Source organism: Cryptotermes secundus, unplaced genomic scaffold (assembly GCF_002891405.2).
Source record: "Cryptotermes secundus unplaced genomic scaffold, Csec_1.0 scaffold274, whole genome shotgun sequence".
In the NCBI taxonomy this organism is placed as follows: Eukaryota; Metazoa; Arthropoda; class Insecta; order Blattodea; family Kalotermitidae; genus Cryptotermes; species Cryptotermes secundus.
The window spans coordinates 406,248-426,140 of record NW_019735463.1 but is presented as its reverse complement, the minus strand read 5'-3'; the positions used below and the strand labels follow the sequence as shown (position 1 = coordinate 426,140).

Below are 19,893 nucleotides of genomic sequence, written 5' to 3'. Positions count from 1 at the left end.
GCACAGCGTGTGGATTTGTGCCACTGGATAAAAGCTCTTCCCGAACTGTCAAGCGTCATTTTATTCAGTGATGAGGCGTCTTTTACCCTGGACGGTGTAAATAATTTACGAAATGTGCATAATAATCCACATGAGATAATGGAAACGAAATTCCAAAAGAGATTTTCCGTGAATGTACACAGTTATGTGGTCGGCTTATAGCGCAGTCAGCCATGTTACGTAAGCACTTGCTAGTCATCCGTCATGTATAATGCTTGGAAACCTAAGGACAATTATGACATGGCGAGCGAGTATTTTGTACTTCAATTTTATGGCTTCATGTCACTCACAAGTTAGTTTGATGTTACGTACATTATTAACATTACAGAAACCACATATTCCTGCCAGTTTTAATATGTATTTTGTAATCAACAAGTGTGTAACATCGGTCAAAGCTTCACACTTCTCTGGCCATTATCTACATAACCGATTAACTTTGGACATAGTTGTTTTGGGTTATATCGGCATACTTTAACATAAGGAACACCCTCCCGAAGTTTGGCACATTCCTCCTGGGACATTCTGTATAAGAGGAACGGATTAAGTAACAAACAAATTAACCTTGCCTTTCTCCCCCCCCCGACACAATATTCTATACCTGGTCTGGCCTGCTACCTGCTGGCCCATCTCCACAGACCCTTCCCCTTTGCTCTCTACTGATTTCCCATGTAGCCCCTTTCTCTTCTCTTCCTGCTCCTATAGACCTTGGTTTATTCGATTCGACATTAGTCTGTCAGCACCTGCTCACGCTAGTTCCTCTTCTTTTTTCTTCTATCCTGAAGATGGAGGCAATATGTTCCTCCGAAACGTCGATTAGCACAATATCTACACGGCACCACATCCCAGAAGACTATTTTCTTCATTTTCACCTCCGTGAAAACCTCCAATCTTACAAGTAAAAAACAATATTCTGCCTTAATTAATGAAAAATGAGAGCAATATGGGAAATAATTAGGTAATCCGGCGCTTTATAGTTCCTGCGCTCCACATAAAATTGCTTTTGCGTGTCGTATTTTAGGACAACTACCGTGTTCAGATTGTAGAGCGTCGAATGATAATTTGTGAATCATGAAATGGAAAGGGAATTGAAAGGAAGCGGTTGTGGTCTTGTCGAGATACTGTTCCGGAATCTGCCTAGGGTGACTGAGGAGAGCCACGACAACCTTAATCAGGATAACGATGTCCAGGCGAAATTTCAGATGGATCCACTCTCGGATACAAATCTAGAGCCCTGCCTCTTGAACGGCCTGCTTGGTAACTAAACTATTACATCAAAGAAGATGAGATAGGCGGAATATGTCAGAAAACATTTTTTTTCCTTGGCACTACAGCCGCAGTGGGCCTAGGCCTACCTCCATGAACTTCTCCGTTCACTTCGGTTTTTCTAGATCTTACACATTTGGTAGGACTCCTTGGGCAGGTGATCAGCTCGTCGCAAGGCCTCTATCTGTACACAAACACAGAAAAACGCACACAAACAAACTAAACATCCATACCCTGAGTAGGACTCGAACCCACGATCCCGGTTTCCAAGCGAGCGAAAACAGTACATGCCTTAGACCGCTCGGCTACCGTGACCGGCGTCAGAAAACATTGCTATTGGAAAACGTCCACTTGAGAGAACTAGAAAACATGCAAAATTAAAGGATTTTAGAGAATCTGGACTGGATTCAGCTCTGCTACTGTGTAGTTTAATATTATACGTTCGCCAGCACGCTAACGAGAATCCAGGGCCAAGAAAACAGGGAATTTCTAGAACGGCCGAATAAGTATGAACTTCTGTGTGGAGTTGGTTACCTACAGAGAAAATACACGTCAGTACCTGGGTAACGAATTGGATGGTGACGATTGTGTGATGATAATGGCGATAACTGCTGCTGTGTGGAGAATTGGAATTGTTCGAGTATACGAAATGTTATTCTGAAAATAAGAAAGGAAAGACCACTTGAAAAACAGCAAGCAATTTATATTTAAGCGTTGTTTTATGCCGATAAGGTAAAGTACAGCTCTCCCTGTAACAGGACGTGGAGACCCATGTGATTGTGAGGCGTCGAGGCTCCCACATTATCTAGAGAATCGGCACACATATAGCGGTAAGGTTGTCAGCCTTGCGCGCCGGCCGCCCTTTACCCCCCAGGAATTTTCCTGGTACTCATTTCTGTTACAAGCTGAGTCGACTCCAGGGCCATAGTGCGGTTGGAAGGATTAGGGCAGTTGAAAAATCCGGTGACCTCATCGGGAATTGAAGCCGCGACCTTCCAGTTTGTAGCATAGTGCCTCAACCAACTACGCTGTTGCGTCCCTCCTGTTTTATGACGAAAACTACCGAAAAGTATGTCTGAACTTCTATATGGAGCTCTATTGTAAACATACGGCGTTTCTGAAATGTCTTTGAGAGTGTGCCATTGTGGTGAAGATTGTCACTTTGCTTCTGTGTTCAACAAAAGATGGGAACCAAAATCGCCACAGCAGCGATTTCCTTAAACACACAATCAGGAATTTTCTTCCGTAAGAATGCCTATTCATTGTACGCCGTGTTCTCGATGATGTTGTAAACGAAGTATTTTAAAGGTTCCCTTTTTCTGAGATATAGCGCCATGTAGGCCGTTTGAAGTCAACCTGCGTTTCGAAAGAATATGTCGCCTATCAACTGAAGGGCGAAGATTAAACCAGGCAGGATCATACCCTTCAACCCTGAAAATGGAAGCCAAATATTCCTTCGAAACATCGGTTCAACTACAAAGGTCTAATTGGCGTTGTAACCTAGAAGACACAACTCTTCACAACCACAGTTTTGAGGATACCGAATCTATAAGTTGTTAAAACGCTTTGTATGATACATATTTCATTTGCTACAAAAACGTGGTACCGTGGGAACATTTTTTTTCCTGTGGCGCTACAGCCCCAATTTGAGCCTAGGCCTACCTCCCTGAAACTCTCCGTTTCACTTCGGTTTACTAGATCTTACACATACGGTAGGACTCCTTGGGCGAGTGATCAGCTCGTCGCAAGGTCTCTACCTGTAGACAAACACAGAAAAACGCACACAAACATCCATGCCCTGAATGGGATTCGAACCCACGATCCCGGCTTCAGAGCGAGCGAAGACAGTGCATGCCTTAGACCGCTCGGCTACCGTGACCGGCACCGTGGGAACATATGGGATTATATTTGTCATATTTCGCTCAGTAGGAGTCTGATGTATAAGATGAAATATACATAGAAATAGACTGGTAAATTTTATGAACATTAATTCGCCTTTCCTACTAGAGTCACCATTTAGATTGAAGCATTTTAAGTTAAGCAGAAATCGAAAGTCCACCTTAGAATTTCTTTTTACAACAATCCCACTGTGGATAAACAGTTTATGCCGTGTTTCATAATAATAATAATATGGTTGTTTTTATCTCCCATCGACCACAACTACTTTCGGTCCAAGCTGAAAGTCATTTTACACAATGTACTAGACATCTGTAGTACGATGTTTTTAAATTACGTATTCTAGATACACAGCGCAGACAAATTCGACCTGATCTGGCGACTTTAAGAACAAAAGTAAAGTGATGGTGTTTGTTGGCACAGGAATTACCACTTGGTTTACTTAACAAAGCCTCTGAAGTGTAAATGTTATGTAGAATACGAAGGGGTATATTCGCAAATCATTAAGTGAGAAGGGTGCGGAAGGAAGCCTTGCATTCAGGGGGTTCCGGTTTCGATTGTCTATCCGGAGTCCGGCAATACTATTTGGTATTTTATTTCGTGGTTTCTCTAATTCCCTTCGAAATGGTACCTTGCGAAAGCCCAAGATCGCTTCTTTCACATCCATAATAATTCATCATTTGAGAATTATCCGTTCACTGGTCCCTTAAGTTCCTTCTTTTAATAAAGCTTCGCCACAAGTACTGAGGCTATTCTGTTTTTCCTAAGCCATTCTCGGTAAATAAGGTCTTAAAATCCGCCACGATCGCTTTCTTCAATCTCTCTCATTGGGCTGAGCCCTTGTTGAGAAGCTGCCAGTTGTGCAGCTACGCAAGAACTTCCCAGCATTTTATGGAACCCGAATGTTCATTACCGTGTTCACGAGAGCCCTTCACTTGTCCCTATTCTGAGCCAGATCAATCGGTTCCATACCATCCCATCCTATCTCTAAGATTCATTTTAATTTTGTCCACCCACCTACGTCTTGATCTTCCCAGTGGTCTCTTTCCCCTATATGTATTCCTTTTCTCCCCACTCATGCTACGTACCCTGCCCATCACATCCTCTTTAACTTGATCAAGAGTAAAAATTATGAAGCACCTCATTATCTCTTACTTCCATACTCTTCCAAATTCATCGTTCAAGATCCTCACTTAGGCGCTTATAAACCCAGCAGTTGAGAAAGAATTGTTAAATAATCTGAGCCTTTTCACAGTCCTTAATCCCTAGAGGTACGTACTGAGATAGTACCTTTAAAGAGTCCTTCATGCTTTTCCTCACATTTTCCTCATAGCATCGTTTGCAGCCATCTAACCATTTCACGCTGTGGAAGAAATGACGTTAAAGGAAGTGAGAAATAAACACTCCTGTGTAAGATGTTTATGCACTTGTTTTGAAATCAGATTTATTTCTTTAATCAGAATGGTTCTCTACTAATCCCAGTGTGAGAATCGCGGAAGAAAATAAATAAACTATGCGCGTTTGTTAAAAACAGCAGCTCCAGAGAAAAAAAAAGAACTAACCAGCTTTTCTCGTTTATGTCTGTGACCCCGGTCGTATCGAAATGTACGAGTATGTACTAACAGCAGCATTAAACTTCCCACAGCTACATATGCAGCTGATAATAGTACTTCAAATTCTAGTACATACCTCCTCACTCATGTTTCCTGTTGCGCCACCCAGTGAGAGGAGGCATGCATGTGCAGGTCTGGAAGGAGCACAACTGCCGTAATTCAGTGAAGGAGGTCAAGGGAATAAGAGCACGTGCTGCATGGGTATTAAATGCGTTGAAGATAAATTTGTGTAAAGGTGAAGTTGTCCCTGTGCTTAACGAATTGAGCACTACGCCGTGAAGGCGTATGGGGGAGTGTATAGATTCACATTTTCTTGACATCGACACTAGGTGTGGTCAGCTTCACGCCTCTGTCGCTTCACCCCCGGGGAAAGAGTCCCCGGTATTCACAGGATAGGAGGTTGGGTGCACCCCAGAGCCGGTGTGGACGACGTGGAGAAGAAAAAATTCTTGCCCCTACCGGGACACGAAATACGACCTCTCGGCCTTCCAACTCGTTGCCAGTCGCTATACCGGCTACGCTAGCCTGGCTCCGAAATTTATATATTGTAGTTAAAATTTCTAGTTGAAACAAAATAACAGCAAAATCTATTTTATAGAGTAATATATATATATATACACATACTGAAGGTGTTTGAAAACAGGAGGCCAATATTCGAACCCAAGAAAGAGTAAGTAACAACAGGCTAGAATAAATTATGAAATAAGGTGATTTTTCACTTTATACTCTATTTGAAGTCTAAATTTGTGTCGTTGAAGGAGCATGAGATGGGTGAAATATGCAGCACATAAGGGGATGCAAGACAGGTATGTAACATTTTAGTAGGGCTTGGGAGTCCTCGGCTTAGACGGGAGAATAACTTCGGTATGGATGTGACGTTGTGGACTGAAGTTCTCTGACTCATCATGTGGTCCAGTGGGGAGGTCTTGTGAATAAGATAATGATATATACAATTCCGTAGAAAGGGTCTGGGGGTTTTTTGCTTTACTGGCTGAGCGACTATTTGCTTCTCAAGAAGAACTCTTCACCATGCAATGAATTTACGTAAAATGTAAATAATGTAAAACAATTAATAAATCAGTATACATAGCCTGTACATATATGTACACGTGTTCAAAATGTTTATTTGCCATTCAGTTCTGGAGGGTTTTGTACGTGCATGGAAGTGACAGTGACTTCCTATATTTTACCATATTTCCTGATGGATTATCTTTCTCAATCTCTCTTCCTGCTTCTCTTCATCCAGTTTCTTCTATTCTTTCTTTTCCTTCAACACCAAGATAAAAATCACCGTCTTTTTTCTTAAGAACTCCTGAATAACACAGAAATGTCTGTAGGTAATGAAGGTTATAAAGTAAGGAAAAAAAGTGAAGCTATCCCTGTAACAGGCAGTGAAGGCCCATAGGGTTGTGAGACGTCGAGGCTCCCACACTATCTAGACAATCGGCTCAAAGATGGCGGTAAGGTTGTCATCCTTACGCGCCGGCCGCGCTTTACTCCCCAGGAAAATTATTTATTTAATTCCTGGTACTCATTTCTGTTAGAGGCTGAGTGAACCCCAGGGCCATAGTGCGGCCGGAAGGATTAGGTCAACTGAAAAAATTACTTTCAAATAATGATATGAAGGCATTAATTGATGAATATTTTTAATTATTTTGAGCATAAAGCGTTCTTACTCTACCACATCCTAACCTCGTAGTGTATGACGGTATTGGAATTTTGAGAAACTGTTTTAATGACATCCAGTACACAGTAAACTCCACAGGCACCAAAGTCAAGGCAAATGCCTTCTCTCTCATTGAAATCAGAGCCCGGTCGCCCAGCCTATAACCAGTCACAGATCACTTCAGATCCTACTAAAATTAATTTATTTTGTTTTCACAGATTTCGCAGAGGAACGCCGACACTTGCTGGAGATAGTGGGGCCCGAATTGCAGAGCCAGTACGACCACCTGGACCTTGAGGTGAGATCTCCCGTATACCAAATTGCTACATCCGGCATGTTCATCTCCTCCCGACATTGTACCAGAATATTATTTCTTCGAATTTCGGACCGAGGGCGACATACACGTATGTTCTCGAAAGATGAAATATACTAAGAAGCATAATAATTACATTAAAGTTACATATAATTAACTTTCTTCCCCTCAGATCTTCTATGATTTGGTCTAGTGTCGAAAGTGACGTGCTCTAGTCCAGACACAATAGCAGTCACAACACAGTGTCGAACAGATATTACGGTCGTCAAATTTCCTCACCTTCCTCATGCAACAGGGTAATAACCTGCACATCAATAAAATTCCCATCACAGAATATTATTGATCGCCTGAAAGTAGTGGAACCGAGTTATAAAGTAAAACGCAGTTTTGCCGATAGCCGCTGCTTCTCCGGGTCTCCGATAGAGGCGCTGCTCTGTTTAAACAAAGCTGCTAGCGAAAGAGCAGAGTCTGAAAAATAAATCTAATACTTTTATCTCGTTACGCCCCATGCAAAATACTTAACAAGTTAATCCTCTTGCTATTTTCTAGACAGACCTGTAATTCTTTCCCTATATTTTACTTGAACAAGACCAGAATTATAGTTATTGAAATTAAATTTATGAGACGAGTGGCAAAATACACTGACGTATCATCAAAAATAAAGGTATGTTGAATGAGATGAAAGCATATCTCGTAATTAACAGAATTTCGGAATGTAAAACCAACTGGCTCAAACATGCGGACAGAATGCAAAGAAACAGCTTTCCGATGTTCAGCGAGACTGGATGACGAAAGAGGCCGATCGTGTCAAGAGGTAGATTAACCTCTCTATTGCGACAGGCTGATGACAATGATTATTGTGATATTTTAGCTTTCAGTTTTGCCTAAAGCCGTTCGCAGTGACCGCGTAAACTGAGGCAGATCTAGCACTGTCTGCGACCTCTCTAACACTGGAACAGAGCGTTCCATTTCTGTTCCTTATATGCGTTCGTTTTATCCTGTCAGTAGCGGCCTCCGTAGTCTAGAGGTGACGTTCCCACCTCATGACTCGTAGTACGCAGGTTCAAATACCCGGCGGAGGTCGTCGAATCTTTAAGGGCGGAAAAATTCAAGGAACAAGTCCTCCGGGAGAGACTTTAAGCCGTGGGTCCCGTGTCGTAGCTTTACGGCACGTAAAAGAACCTCATACCTCCAACGGAGCTCACTGAGCCAAATTTACGGACGTTTCCCGCCCAACAGCAGTCACTAATACCTCTGGTAGATGGGGGAAGCATTATAGATACCTCTCAGCTAGTAGAGCCGGTCTCGCTGGCTGGGCGGGACTGATAGTAAGCACCAGTACCGGTAGGATGTAGAGACTGGTAGAAATCATAGAGGGAAGCACAATGGACCAATACAGGTCTAAGTGCATGGGGAAACCCACCCTCTCCAATAACTAACTAACTATCCTGTCAGTTCTCAGTCCATCAAACTTGCTTACAGCTATCAACCCTAAAAGTAAGAAGCATCAGGTTATGGACATAACAATTGCTCCTAGAACCTCAGACAGTTCGTTGTTCACGGAAGTTCTGCGTGTTGCCTGTGCAATGAGCACAAACGCGAGTGATTCCAGACTATCTGACAGTTACACGAAATTCTTTTTTGTCGGCTTGGTATGTGTTGCATGCTACAAGCTCCCTCCACACAAAGGAAAATATCATCAAGTCCAATAAGAACTGCTCGACAGGCTTCAGTAAATTAATTCCCACGGTAGGCAAATGTTTATTCTGGTTTATGAGATGTAACTCGACGAAGTCCGGTGAATGTCAACTGATGTTTCGGAGGAACATATCACCTCAATTTTAAAGGTCTTTGAGAACTTCAAACCCAAAATATTTATTTACAACTAACAAAAATCTGTATAATCTACATATTGTTAAAAGTTAATGACCGATAATAAAAAATGGGCTTATATATCAAGAAAATATAAGTGCAGATCGAAGTAACCGAGTGGTCTAAATTACGAAATATATTAGCTCGCTCGAGCACTGGGATCATGGTTACTGCAGGCATCGATGTGTGTGTACGTGTCCTCTGTGTTTTCGATGCCCTGTGTACAAGACGACTTTTCGAGAGCTTACCTTCCCACTCAAGGAGTGCTACCATCTCGCTGTAAGCTTTATAGTTGTAGGATTAATTCTGAAATAGCAACAGGTCGGAGGGCCTAATCTTTCAGAGAAAAGACGAAAAAATAAACCAATCTTTAATTAATTCTTCAACATATATAAAAACGGAGGTACTGTTCAACTAGCGTCGTTCTCTGTTCTGACGTAATATCTGTGTAAACAGTGTTGAAACAAGGTCAGCAGCTAGAATGGGAAATTTTGTGGCTTTGCGGTTTGCAGCCACAGCAGGAAAAATAAAAAGCCAGCAATTATTACTCTGGTATTATAAATGACTTGAATAGTCTGCGCAAAAGCAGTAAAATGACCGCTTGTAATTGCTGCATGGTTCCTGAACACCGTAATATAAGGTTTATTCTTTTTTGAAAAAGGAAGATAAAGTTATATCCATGAACATTTAAACCCCCTAGCATTCTGTAATAAATAGTGGCGCCGCAGAAACTTTCATATGTAGGAAGATACGAAGTTCGGTAGGGGGGCCTATAAGAAAGGGACATATATTTAAAACATTATACATTATTCGCCTTAACATTAGCACTATCGTTATACTAACATACATAAAAATAATTTTATTTATTAATTCAAATGCGATATTCTGTACAGTGTTAGTGTTCCTATGGGACTGGAGTATCTACTGAATCCTATTAGAAGTGACTTCTTAATTCTCAGTTGTGCTCGTAGTAAATTATATTGTTGAATAATTACACCAGGAATATAATAAACAAAATTATGTCAGAATCAGTTGATTCAATTTTCACCTTAGCATATTACGTATGAGAAAAACAATTTTAAAGGGCTCTATTATAAACATCTCAAGATCGGAGCTGAAAGGGCTGACAATTTGCAGCCTCCACTAGGTATTAGAGATGTTCGAGTGGCATAGATTATATGGTCTTGGATACATAGAAATATGACCATGAATGATAATTTGAAGATGTTCTTGAATGAGGCAATCCTGACATGAAAGAATTGTTCCAGCATTGGTTTGAAGCAATAACTATCACGGGTCCCCCAGATTCAGATTTTGGATCTCTGGCTGGAATATGAGATAATTTGTTATGAGCTTCATGCCATTCAAAGATGTCGCAAAACCACAATAATCAGTACAAGTAGTAATAAAAACATAATATATGCACGAACTCATGGCACGGAAAAACAGATTCTATCAGATAAGTTCATGCAAAATTCTAATCTTGCAACTTTATCAGTACTTCTTTGGGCTTGTTTTGGACTTCATTCATCATCTGGTATGTAAAAAGACAAAAGACCACGACGTTTCGGAGGCAGATCCAGTCTCCGAAACGTCGGTGTCTTTTGTCTTTATACATACCAGACGATGGATGATGTCCAAAACAAACCAAAATAAGTACAGTATACACCATGGTCAGAATGCTTTCAAGTCTAACCTTATCAGTGTCCAGACCGCATCAAGTCGAAAGGTAAAATAACTGATAGCTAATGGATTGCAAAGGATATAAAGAAACTGATAGTGTCGTAGCCGTTATGTATATTCCAGGAGGAAGAGAGAACACCACAAAAACTCAGTATGGACAATTTACCGGCCAATATTCGAACCGAGCACCTCCCAAAAACAGTTCTATGATTTTACCGCTGCGTTAAACTGCTCGGCGCACGTTCCTTCTTTGGAAACCGAAATTATTTTACCGGTCCAGCCAGAGGCCCTTTCATGAGCCCATGGTTCAAACCTCGGTGTGCTCACTCTGCACTATGCTTCATTGAAGCTAAATAAGGTAGATGGGTTTCCGTGTCAGTGAGATAGAACCGGCTCATGCCACGTTCTAAGAGAAGCAGAATTAGCACATTGTTATGTGAAATGCAGTCAGCCTCTTCATTGTTACTTATAACAGTGCTTTACATCACGAAGAGATCTGATTTGTTCAGAGGAAAGCAGATTACAAAGAAGGAAAAGCACTTAAGTTTTGCGTCGCAGTGCACGCTGGCGACATGGAGACAGCTCTGGAATCTGTTCACGTCAGTTTAAGTGCTACCAGTACTTCAACAGATCAAGACTCAAGTGACATTACGTTGTCATTCAATTAGTGTACGTATTTGTTAATATTCAGTGTGAAATTGATAGAGTGCATATTACTGTCCGCACCGTCCAGCCGGATTGATTAAGCATGCGACGTTCCATTACATGATGTTATTGTTTATTAGTAGTTTAGTCTACGTTGCTGTGACCTGTGCTAATTTCAATTAAGCCAATACTGTGGTCCCCCTTAATTCCAAGTTTCATATACGTGAGAAGAGCTCTAAAAGGCTATAACATATAAGATTTGTGGTTTTCGCGGCAATGACTATGAAGAATGTTGTCTTCTGGCTACAGACGTGGAAAACTCAGATTTATTTTTTCACTCATATATCAATTTTCTTGAGCCGGGATAGCGCAGTAGGTATAGCGACTGGCTACTGGCCGGACGACCGAGGAGTCGGAATTTGAGACCCGGTAGGGTGAAGAATTTTCTCTTCTCCACGTCTTTCAGATCGGCTCTAGGGCCCACCCAGCCTCCTATCCAATGGTTACCGGGGGCTGTTTCCCCAGTGGTAAAGCGGCAGGGGCGTGAAGCTGACCACTCACCTCCAGCTAGTGCCGAGGTCAGGAAGATATGTATCTATAAATCCATTCGTCCATGCGCCTTTATGGAGTAGTGCTTAATTAGTTAAACACAGGGACAACTTTACTTTTACATTTTATTTCAATTTTCTTGACATGTTATGTAAAAATTAATAGAGGCTCCCTCCAGTGGGACAAGTCCCACTGGAGGGAATTTAAGGTCAATTTGGTGGGGCATAGGTTCTCGATAATAACAACTAATTCAATTATACAAAATTGTCTTACGTTGTACACAATAAATTTCCTGCATTCTAAGTACGTATAAGGTTGTCATTAGTACTGCAGTATTGTCATATTCTTAGCTGGGCAGAATATAAGACCTGATATTTTATATAATTACTCTGTAATGCCGTCGTAGGATTCAGTGGAAGTCCCGTCATTTATTATGTAAGCTTTCGTAATATTAACTTCATTCTTCTCTCGTCCTACATACGTGTTACATTGAGTGCGATGTTTAATGCCATTCCCCGCGAACACCAGGCACAGAGAAATAATATAAACCGTCTGCTTTATGTTGTATACTATACTTCACATATATGCATGAAAATACAATTAATATTCACAGAATAGAAGCGACACAATAAAACAAAAGACTACTTACTCGTTCGTGACCTACTGATGCGCATGCAACGTGATACTGCCCCGCTCCCGTGTTTAGAATTCATTGTTCGGTGGAAGTGACTGTACGGGGTCACGGTATGGAAGCTTTTCCATTTAAGTGCCCACAAGCTCAGGAACCGAATCGCAGGCCAGTCTCCGAACAGGAGGTCTCACCGTCTCTTACAGCTGGAGGGCCTCCATTATTCCTAAAGCATGAGACTTCAACATTTAATTTGCTACCACACGCTGTTTGTTCACTGGCTAACAGCATCGAATTAACTTTTATAGCTGTCTTTATGTCGACTACTAAACAGAAAATAGAATAAATATTACATTTCCGTGTATCTCTTCTTCAGGTTTTATATGGTCTTTATCTCTGCAGTATACTAGTTGCTTTTTGTTTTAGTTTCGTGGGGGGGAGTGAGACTGAGTCCACTTGGTACGCCGGCCACTACTGGCCTGTTGTACCAGCCCCCGATGATAAATGATGAATGTGGAACATTCCGTGGTATGTTAATTGGCAGGGGAAATAGAGTACTCGGAGAAACCTGAGCCCCCACCCTACTAGCTGGGGGACGGGTGTTCTCGGGTTATTTCAATCCACCAAATAAATACAACAGACGTAAACAATCAAATCAAATAACATTTAATAAATGATTAACAAATAATACCAAAAGGAAAACACAACAGTAATTTGGCATAACCAGGCACGAGATCTCTTAAACCAACTCGCAGACCACGCCCTTCTCCGCCACAGGCGGCGTGTAAAACATTTTTACAAGAAACTCACGCTACATAATTCCATCTCCAAAAAAATCGCCTTGGCACACAATACAAAGGAAAGCAAAACATACAGACTCTCGCCTCACAGAGTCCTTCCAAGAATCAACAATGAAATAGCAACATTATGTGTATTACCTGGAGATGGGCCCTCCTGCCTGGAGTCTACTGCCAAACCAATTCTTTTCAAGGCGCCGGCCTAAACAGAATTTTGTTACGGAGCGACACGTCCGTTCGCTACGACGTTCCAGGCAGAAGAGAACTTCTACCTCAGCCGAATCAGGAAAGACAGGGGGTGATGACGTAAGATGCGCCACGGACTAAGGATAAGTGGTAAGGAATGTAGGAAAACAAATGGTGGGAGCCTAGGCCACCGTCGCTCAGAGAGGGCACTACATCCAATGAGCCGAAGAGATCGGCTCAAAACCTGCCCCAGTGCCACTTTGTCCACCATAAATCACCCATGACCTGACCTAAGTTCGAACCCGGGCGACCGCGGTGGCAGCCGGCAACTAATCGCCTGGAGTATGGCACGGCCTTGCAGTGTACTAACATGTGTTCCATGTGGCAGCATACTAATATACAAGGCAAGCATAAACAGATCTTCGTTGTTGTTCGCCTTAATTTGTTGTAATCCAGTAAAGAAAACCGACAACAAAGGCCGTGGGAATCCGTTGCGCTGATCACACGACACCCTCTATCCGCAAAGGTTGGCACTAAATTTGCCGACAAGATGCGGTCGCTCGGTCGGTATAGTTCGCTTGTGGAAGGCCACGGAGGAAATGAATCCGCTGTAACCCTTACTGGTATAATTTTTGTAATTTCATTGTAATCCATAGAATAATGTAGCAGAGTAATAAAATATTATAAACGAGTAATAAATGACAATAGTGTCAGAAAAAGAAAATGTTAAAGTGGTAAAAAGCGCAGTATGCAACAAATTGGTCTACGAGAAAAAGGAAAACTACCTGGACAATGAAAATTTTACGAAGAGGCAGACAAACTGGCCGTTGAGATGACAAAACAGAGCTAAACAAGGTTTCAGCTGACGATTGCTCTCTTCTGAGATGTTACATCATGTAGCCTCATAGACTTTTACCGACGTTTCGGAGGAACATGCTATTTCCATCTTAAGAAGAAAGAGTTCTTCTGTATTGAAAATTAAACTTTTCTGCCCTGAAGAGTGAGACTTTGAGATCCTCCGAAACGTAGGTAAACATTTACGAGACTACACGGCGTCATATCCTTCATAGTCACCGGAACAAGAACCACAGAGCTCACAAAATGTCAAGTATATCACGTACCACGAGTTGAGAACTACTGTTAAATATTTCGAACTACGTTATAAATTAGAAAAGTTCCGTTATGCCTGGATTGGTTTCGTAGTACACCGGATGTAGGACACGAACCTCGGGCGTTTTCAGACTGCAGGTGGAGGCAGGCAATTCAGTCTAGCGCAATAAATACTTGACGGAGTTTATTTATAGTAGAATTGAAGTAATGTTACTCCACATAATGAAGCACTGATCGTGTCTGTAACCGAAACTGGGTTGCGTGCTGGTCAGTTATGGATTAAACAATGAAACAATTATAATGAAATGGTGTCGATGCAAAACAAAATAAATAATATGTACCCCATGTGGAGGCGGGGTTGAATACCTCCATCGTGACCCTGCGAGTCGCAGGAGGCGACGAAAACGGAAGTATAAAATCTGAGACAGTAAAATATGGTCGCGAGTCCGAAGAGACTCTGACCCGAGAAAGACTGGGCTGGAAAGGGCCAGCAGCATATACAAAAGACAGACCCGTCCTCTCGTCAGAGATGGCGCCCTACAGAAACAAGACCGTAACTGCCAAAGGGTAATAATTAATACCTGGTCATGAGCCCAAGATGGGGCTCGACACCAAGATTTACTTACTGACTGACCGTCAGTTGCAATGTGACTTTGACTTGAAATAAAAAACGCAACTCATTAAAGCCCTGTGATCTCTATATGTACCACCTACTTTAACATGCATTCTGTCCACATAACGTATTTATCTGTTTCCTAAAGCTCAAACAGTACACAGCGATTGTATCCCTAAACGTCGTTAGCCGGTTGGGCTTTGTAGTCGAGATGTAATTTTCCCCTCTATGAGGTATGAATTGCATTGTTACGTTGCTCTCGAAGCCAGCAAAATATCTTTTTCCCAAATTATGCAGTTCAGCATTAAATCAAAAAATCAAAATTCCGCCACCACGGTGTCAAGGCTCTGTTTTTAACTATCTCAGTATCTTCATTTTCACCCTCTTCTAATCAAAGGGATAAGCTGGCGAAGCCTGGGAAAATTCTATCGAAACGATGCTCTTTCTCCCTTTCCGCAATAGAATGTCTATCACTTTTCACCTGAACGTACTCTTCCATTCTACTTTCCAGCTCTCCCTTTCAGAAAAATTTAGTTCTTAAAGGTTTGATCCTATAACTGTAAGGATAATTCAATCTGCGTACATATGTACATACACCTAGTGCGCTTGAATGTCCATAGAGTCACTTATGGTTATCGAAAATAGGAGTTCGGTAATTTCTTCAAGCCTCCGGAATGGTAAAGATAAATAGAAAAAGCAGTACTTCCTTAATTATAAATTCAAAATATTTACTATTTATCGTGACCAATAGACATAACTATTTAATGGCATGAATAAATATTAAGGGCTTACCGCCATCTTTGAGCCGATTGTCTAGAAAATGTGGGACCCTCAACGTCTCGCAACCCTATGGGCCTCCACGGCCTGTTACAGGGATAGCTTTACTTACTTTTACTCTTAGCACTTTGCCTCAGTACTATACCATATAACCGCAAAGGGTGGTGGGAAGTTGAAACTCCAAAATAGGCACTGGTGATTTGTTTTTAAGCCTTTCCAGCTTTATACCTTAGGCATGGGATTGGGCCCTAGATCTTACCCGGTTGTGACAGTGGAAACAATTCTTTTTCGTGCCGGGAACTGAAATCCGGTCGTCTATCTCGTAGGCTTCCAATTTACTTACAGTTACCCCAGATTTCTATCGGTAAATAAGTAAATAATTAGTTGTCTAAGACAACTAATTATCCATCATTTCATATAAAGTGGGCTGTTTTATCTTCATCGTTAGCTTTTCTTGATCAAACTGACGGAAAACGTCCTTGGATATCCCGGAATTCAGATCTCCTAGTTCTGTTGACTCTTCTGACGTATCAGTCAATGATCAAGTACCATTCGCATAGTTAGGAAGACTTTGGTGGCGAGAAACTAGAAATACTCGTATACCTCGGTTCATGGCACATGCAACTGTGTCTTGATTCTCATGTAATAAATTTACGGCGCCGATCACAGTGGCCGTGCGGTCTAAGGTATGAACCGTCTTCGCCCGCTCGGACACTGGGATCGTGGGTTCGTATCCCACTCGAGGCATGGATGTCTATGTGCGTTTATTCTGTGTTTCTGTTGTTCTGTGTATAAGTAGAGGCCTTGCGACGGGCTGATCTCCCGTCCAAGGAGTCCTACCGTCTGTGTATATGATTAAGAATCTGAAGTGAAACAAACATTTCACTGATGCCCTATGCTCCAAACTGGGAGCGACAGGAATACAGGAAGAAGAAGAAGACGACATTTACGACGTTGGGCCTAAGAGAATTAACTCCTTTAACAACTTTATTTTATTTATAAAACAAAAGTATTCCTGCATCTACATTTTTACCTTGAAATTTTAATTGAATAGCAGAATGTGCTGGAGAAGACACGAGAGCTGGGATGGGAATTTCAACGGAAATGAATCAACGAAAAACAGAAAGAAAACAGATACATGTCTCTTTACTTCCCGTACACATTTTATTGATTCATTATTTTTCTTAGCCCTCATTTTAGGGCTCTTACCCCTCCTCTCTAGACCCTGCATTACTACGAGTATATTCCGAAAATTTTCACTGGCAGAAAGGGAGGGTGTTTGATAATGACATTTCTCGTCCATAGCATCGAAACATTTTAAACAAAAGATTGCAAGAAATCGAGTGTCTCTTTATAAGCTGGTTATTCTCTAAGGTTTGTGAAACTTAAATAATTGGGCAGTTTCACTGGCTTAGGCATTTTAATACACATGACGTTTATGGAGTTTTAGCTTACTTTCCTAATTTTTATAAAATAAAAGTGGGTTTATGCGGTCTCTGTCTTATCTCTATGTCTGTGAACCCCCCCACCCAGTTAACTTTCGAATGCTTGAACCGAACTTTATGAAACTTGGTATGTATATTACGGCACTTGAGTCCTCAACGGCGTACTTCTTAAATCCCTCTCATCAGTCTTTGTATTCATATATATATATATATATATATATTAACGTTGCTAGGCAACAGCTCGGTAAGCTTCTTCCCGCTGTAACGAGGAATTATTGTAGACGTCGTTTTCTATGCGGTCTGAGTCGAGTCAGAGGAACGTAGGCAGATTGTTATCTCCAGAGCTTCTTGTTTATATTAATTTCGTCTCGTGATTAGTGATCACCAGGGCCCAAATTTTGATGACATGTCATCTTCTTTATTTCCTTGTATCCTATGCAATGCTCTTAAATATATAAATCTCTGATACGAGCTGCTGGTTACAGAAATGTAAATTTTATTTATAATTTTTTTGTCATTTTTTGACATTTTAAGATTTAAGGTCATTTTTTCATTTTGGGGGTAATTTTTTTATAAATTTTTGGACTTTTAAGGGTATTTCTTGTAATTTTTGGCCATTTTAGGGATTTTTTCTTCATATGTTTTCTGAAATGTGAATAACATGTAAGCGAAGTGTTCTTTCTTTTCTCCTTTAGGTCATTTTTCTGGATTTTTTTGGGGTCATTTTATAGGTCATTTTTTTAATATTTTCAGGTCATCAAAATCCGGGCCCTCGTTGTCAGATTATTTTTATTTTTGGTGTACATTGTATATCTGAAGACCGAACCCAGAATATTTCAGTCTACATTCATCACCATTAAGTCCACGCAGAGTGATTATGACGCAACCTGACATTCTTGTGTGTAGGTGGAAATGGTGGACATGCACTATGGCACCGAAGCTGACCCTTCCTACGATGCTCTGCTGTTTGAGGACCATCTTCACGAGATTAGGGAGTGCCACCGAGTATCGAGGGGATGCTTCTTCCTGGTGAGTCTCTGGCTTCTGTCTTATTGTTATGCTAGCAATAATGTGGATCTTTTTATATATGTGCTGTTTATTTAATGACGCGGTCAGCAATTCGGTTTATGTAATTCTGAATGGCACGATACATAGGTAGTGAATAGTGAGTTGGAAAGGATGTAGATGAAAGCGGCCATGGACTGAGAAAAATCACGAAAACCCTGTCACGCTGACCAAGCTCCGGACCAAGATTTGAACCCTGCACCTCCAGTATACGAAGGAGAATTACTAATCACTTTACCGTGACATTCGATAGCCGGAAACTTCACTCCATTGAGGTACGCACGTAGATCCATTGCTGGGCAATGACCTCGACAAAAGCACTTATACAAGAGCCGTTACCGAGTAACGACTTCGCAAAGAAACATGTTCCAAAGGAAACGATTGAACTACAACAATGGAAAGTTGTTTTCTGTGCGGTCCGTGCCAAGATGTTATAAGCGGGACAAGTCGTGAGCTGCAGTTAGTCAGTGAAAAGAAGAGTAGAAGGTTGGTGTGAGATGGCCGCCAGTCTGGGAGTTAGACAGTTGGAACGGTGAGTCAGTTGAGTGATATTCGTCAGCCGGTAAGGACTTAAGCAGAAGACCTTGTTAGGATTCATTACCAGGAAGCAGCTAGTGAAGACAGAAGAATTTATGTATGCTGTAGTTGCAGTGATCTATAGATTGTGTGAGCCATTGTGGCTGTTGTAGTTACTTGTGGTTACGAGTTGTGTGTATAAGTGTTCAATAAATCCTGTTGCCAATCCAAACACCGTCTGTAGCCACTCATGATTACCAAATATGTTCTCTCTTATTCATTTGGTTACCCATTTACGGTGAACGCAGGCTCAGAGAGAAGAGTCAGGAATTATTTTCCTTGTGTTTCGTTAAATGATCTTCATATTGAAAAAAATGTTTCGCGTAAAGTTTGGTTTCTCGAAGACACGTATGTTTATATCATGCAAGAAGAGACTTTCTTTTACAAAACAGGTAATATTCTATATGCCTTTCAAGTGAAGTATGGGTTATATTGTACAGTTCCAAGAAAACTCCCGATTGTTCAATATGTAGTGCTCGAGACATTGACAATATTCCAGTTACGCGACAACTGTTTCACTAAATCATATATTCGGTAAGCGTAAGAATGCCTTCTCTTTCTATTCTGGTAAGCACGTGTAAGCTTCTGAACCTGGCAGCAACTCTCAAGTGTTTAAATCGGAATATAGGCGCTTTATATGCACGACTGATTCTTAGAAGAAAGGAGGAAAGAAAAAGCGAAAAAAGGAAACAGCATAAAGAAAATTAAGGGAGAAAATGGAGAGTAGGATATTAGAAAAAATACAAATATAATAAATTAAAAATAAATGGAAAAGAAAGAAACGAAATTTGAAAGAATGGAAGGAATAGAAAGGTTGAAAGAAGGAAAGGGTGTAAAACAGCCGTGTCAAACTTGCGGCCCCCATAGCCACAAAGTGAGGCCCCTCAACTTTTAGAGCTAATTGATTTCATGATTTGTTTATTCCGTCTTGCAGTGCATACACTTATCTATCTTCTTCTTTCACTTTCACTACATGTTTCGGCATAAGAATGCCATCTTCAGGTGCTACTCAATTCACGTCAAACTAGTACATTGTATGCCTTGTCTTCACTTTAAAATAACTAAAATATATGTCCATCATATATATTGACAAATGTCAATCGTAAAAATATTAAAACTGTCCAGGGTTCCCGATCGCTACGTCGTATCTTATTACG

At 41.1% G+C, this 19,893-nt stretch overlaps 1 protein-coding gene across 1 annotated transcript in view; it reads left to right on the top strand.

Annotated features, from left to right (window-relative positions):
• LOC111869301 (NACHT domain- and WD repeat-containing protein 1) overlaps positions 1-19,893 on the top strand; it is a 275,140-nt gene that overhangs the window by 152,656 nt on the left and 102,591 nt on the right. Inside the window, exons 3-4 of the mRNA XM_023860707.2 lie at positions 6,696-6,775; positions 18,002-18,124. Of these exons, the coding sequence (XP_023716475.1) occupies positions 6,696-6,775; positions 18,002-18,124 (203 nt within the window). The remainder of the gene's footprint in view (positions 1-6,695; positions 6,776-18,001; positions 18,125-19,893) is intronic.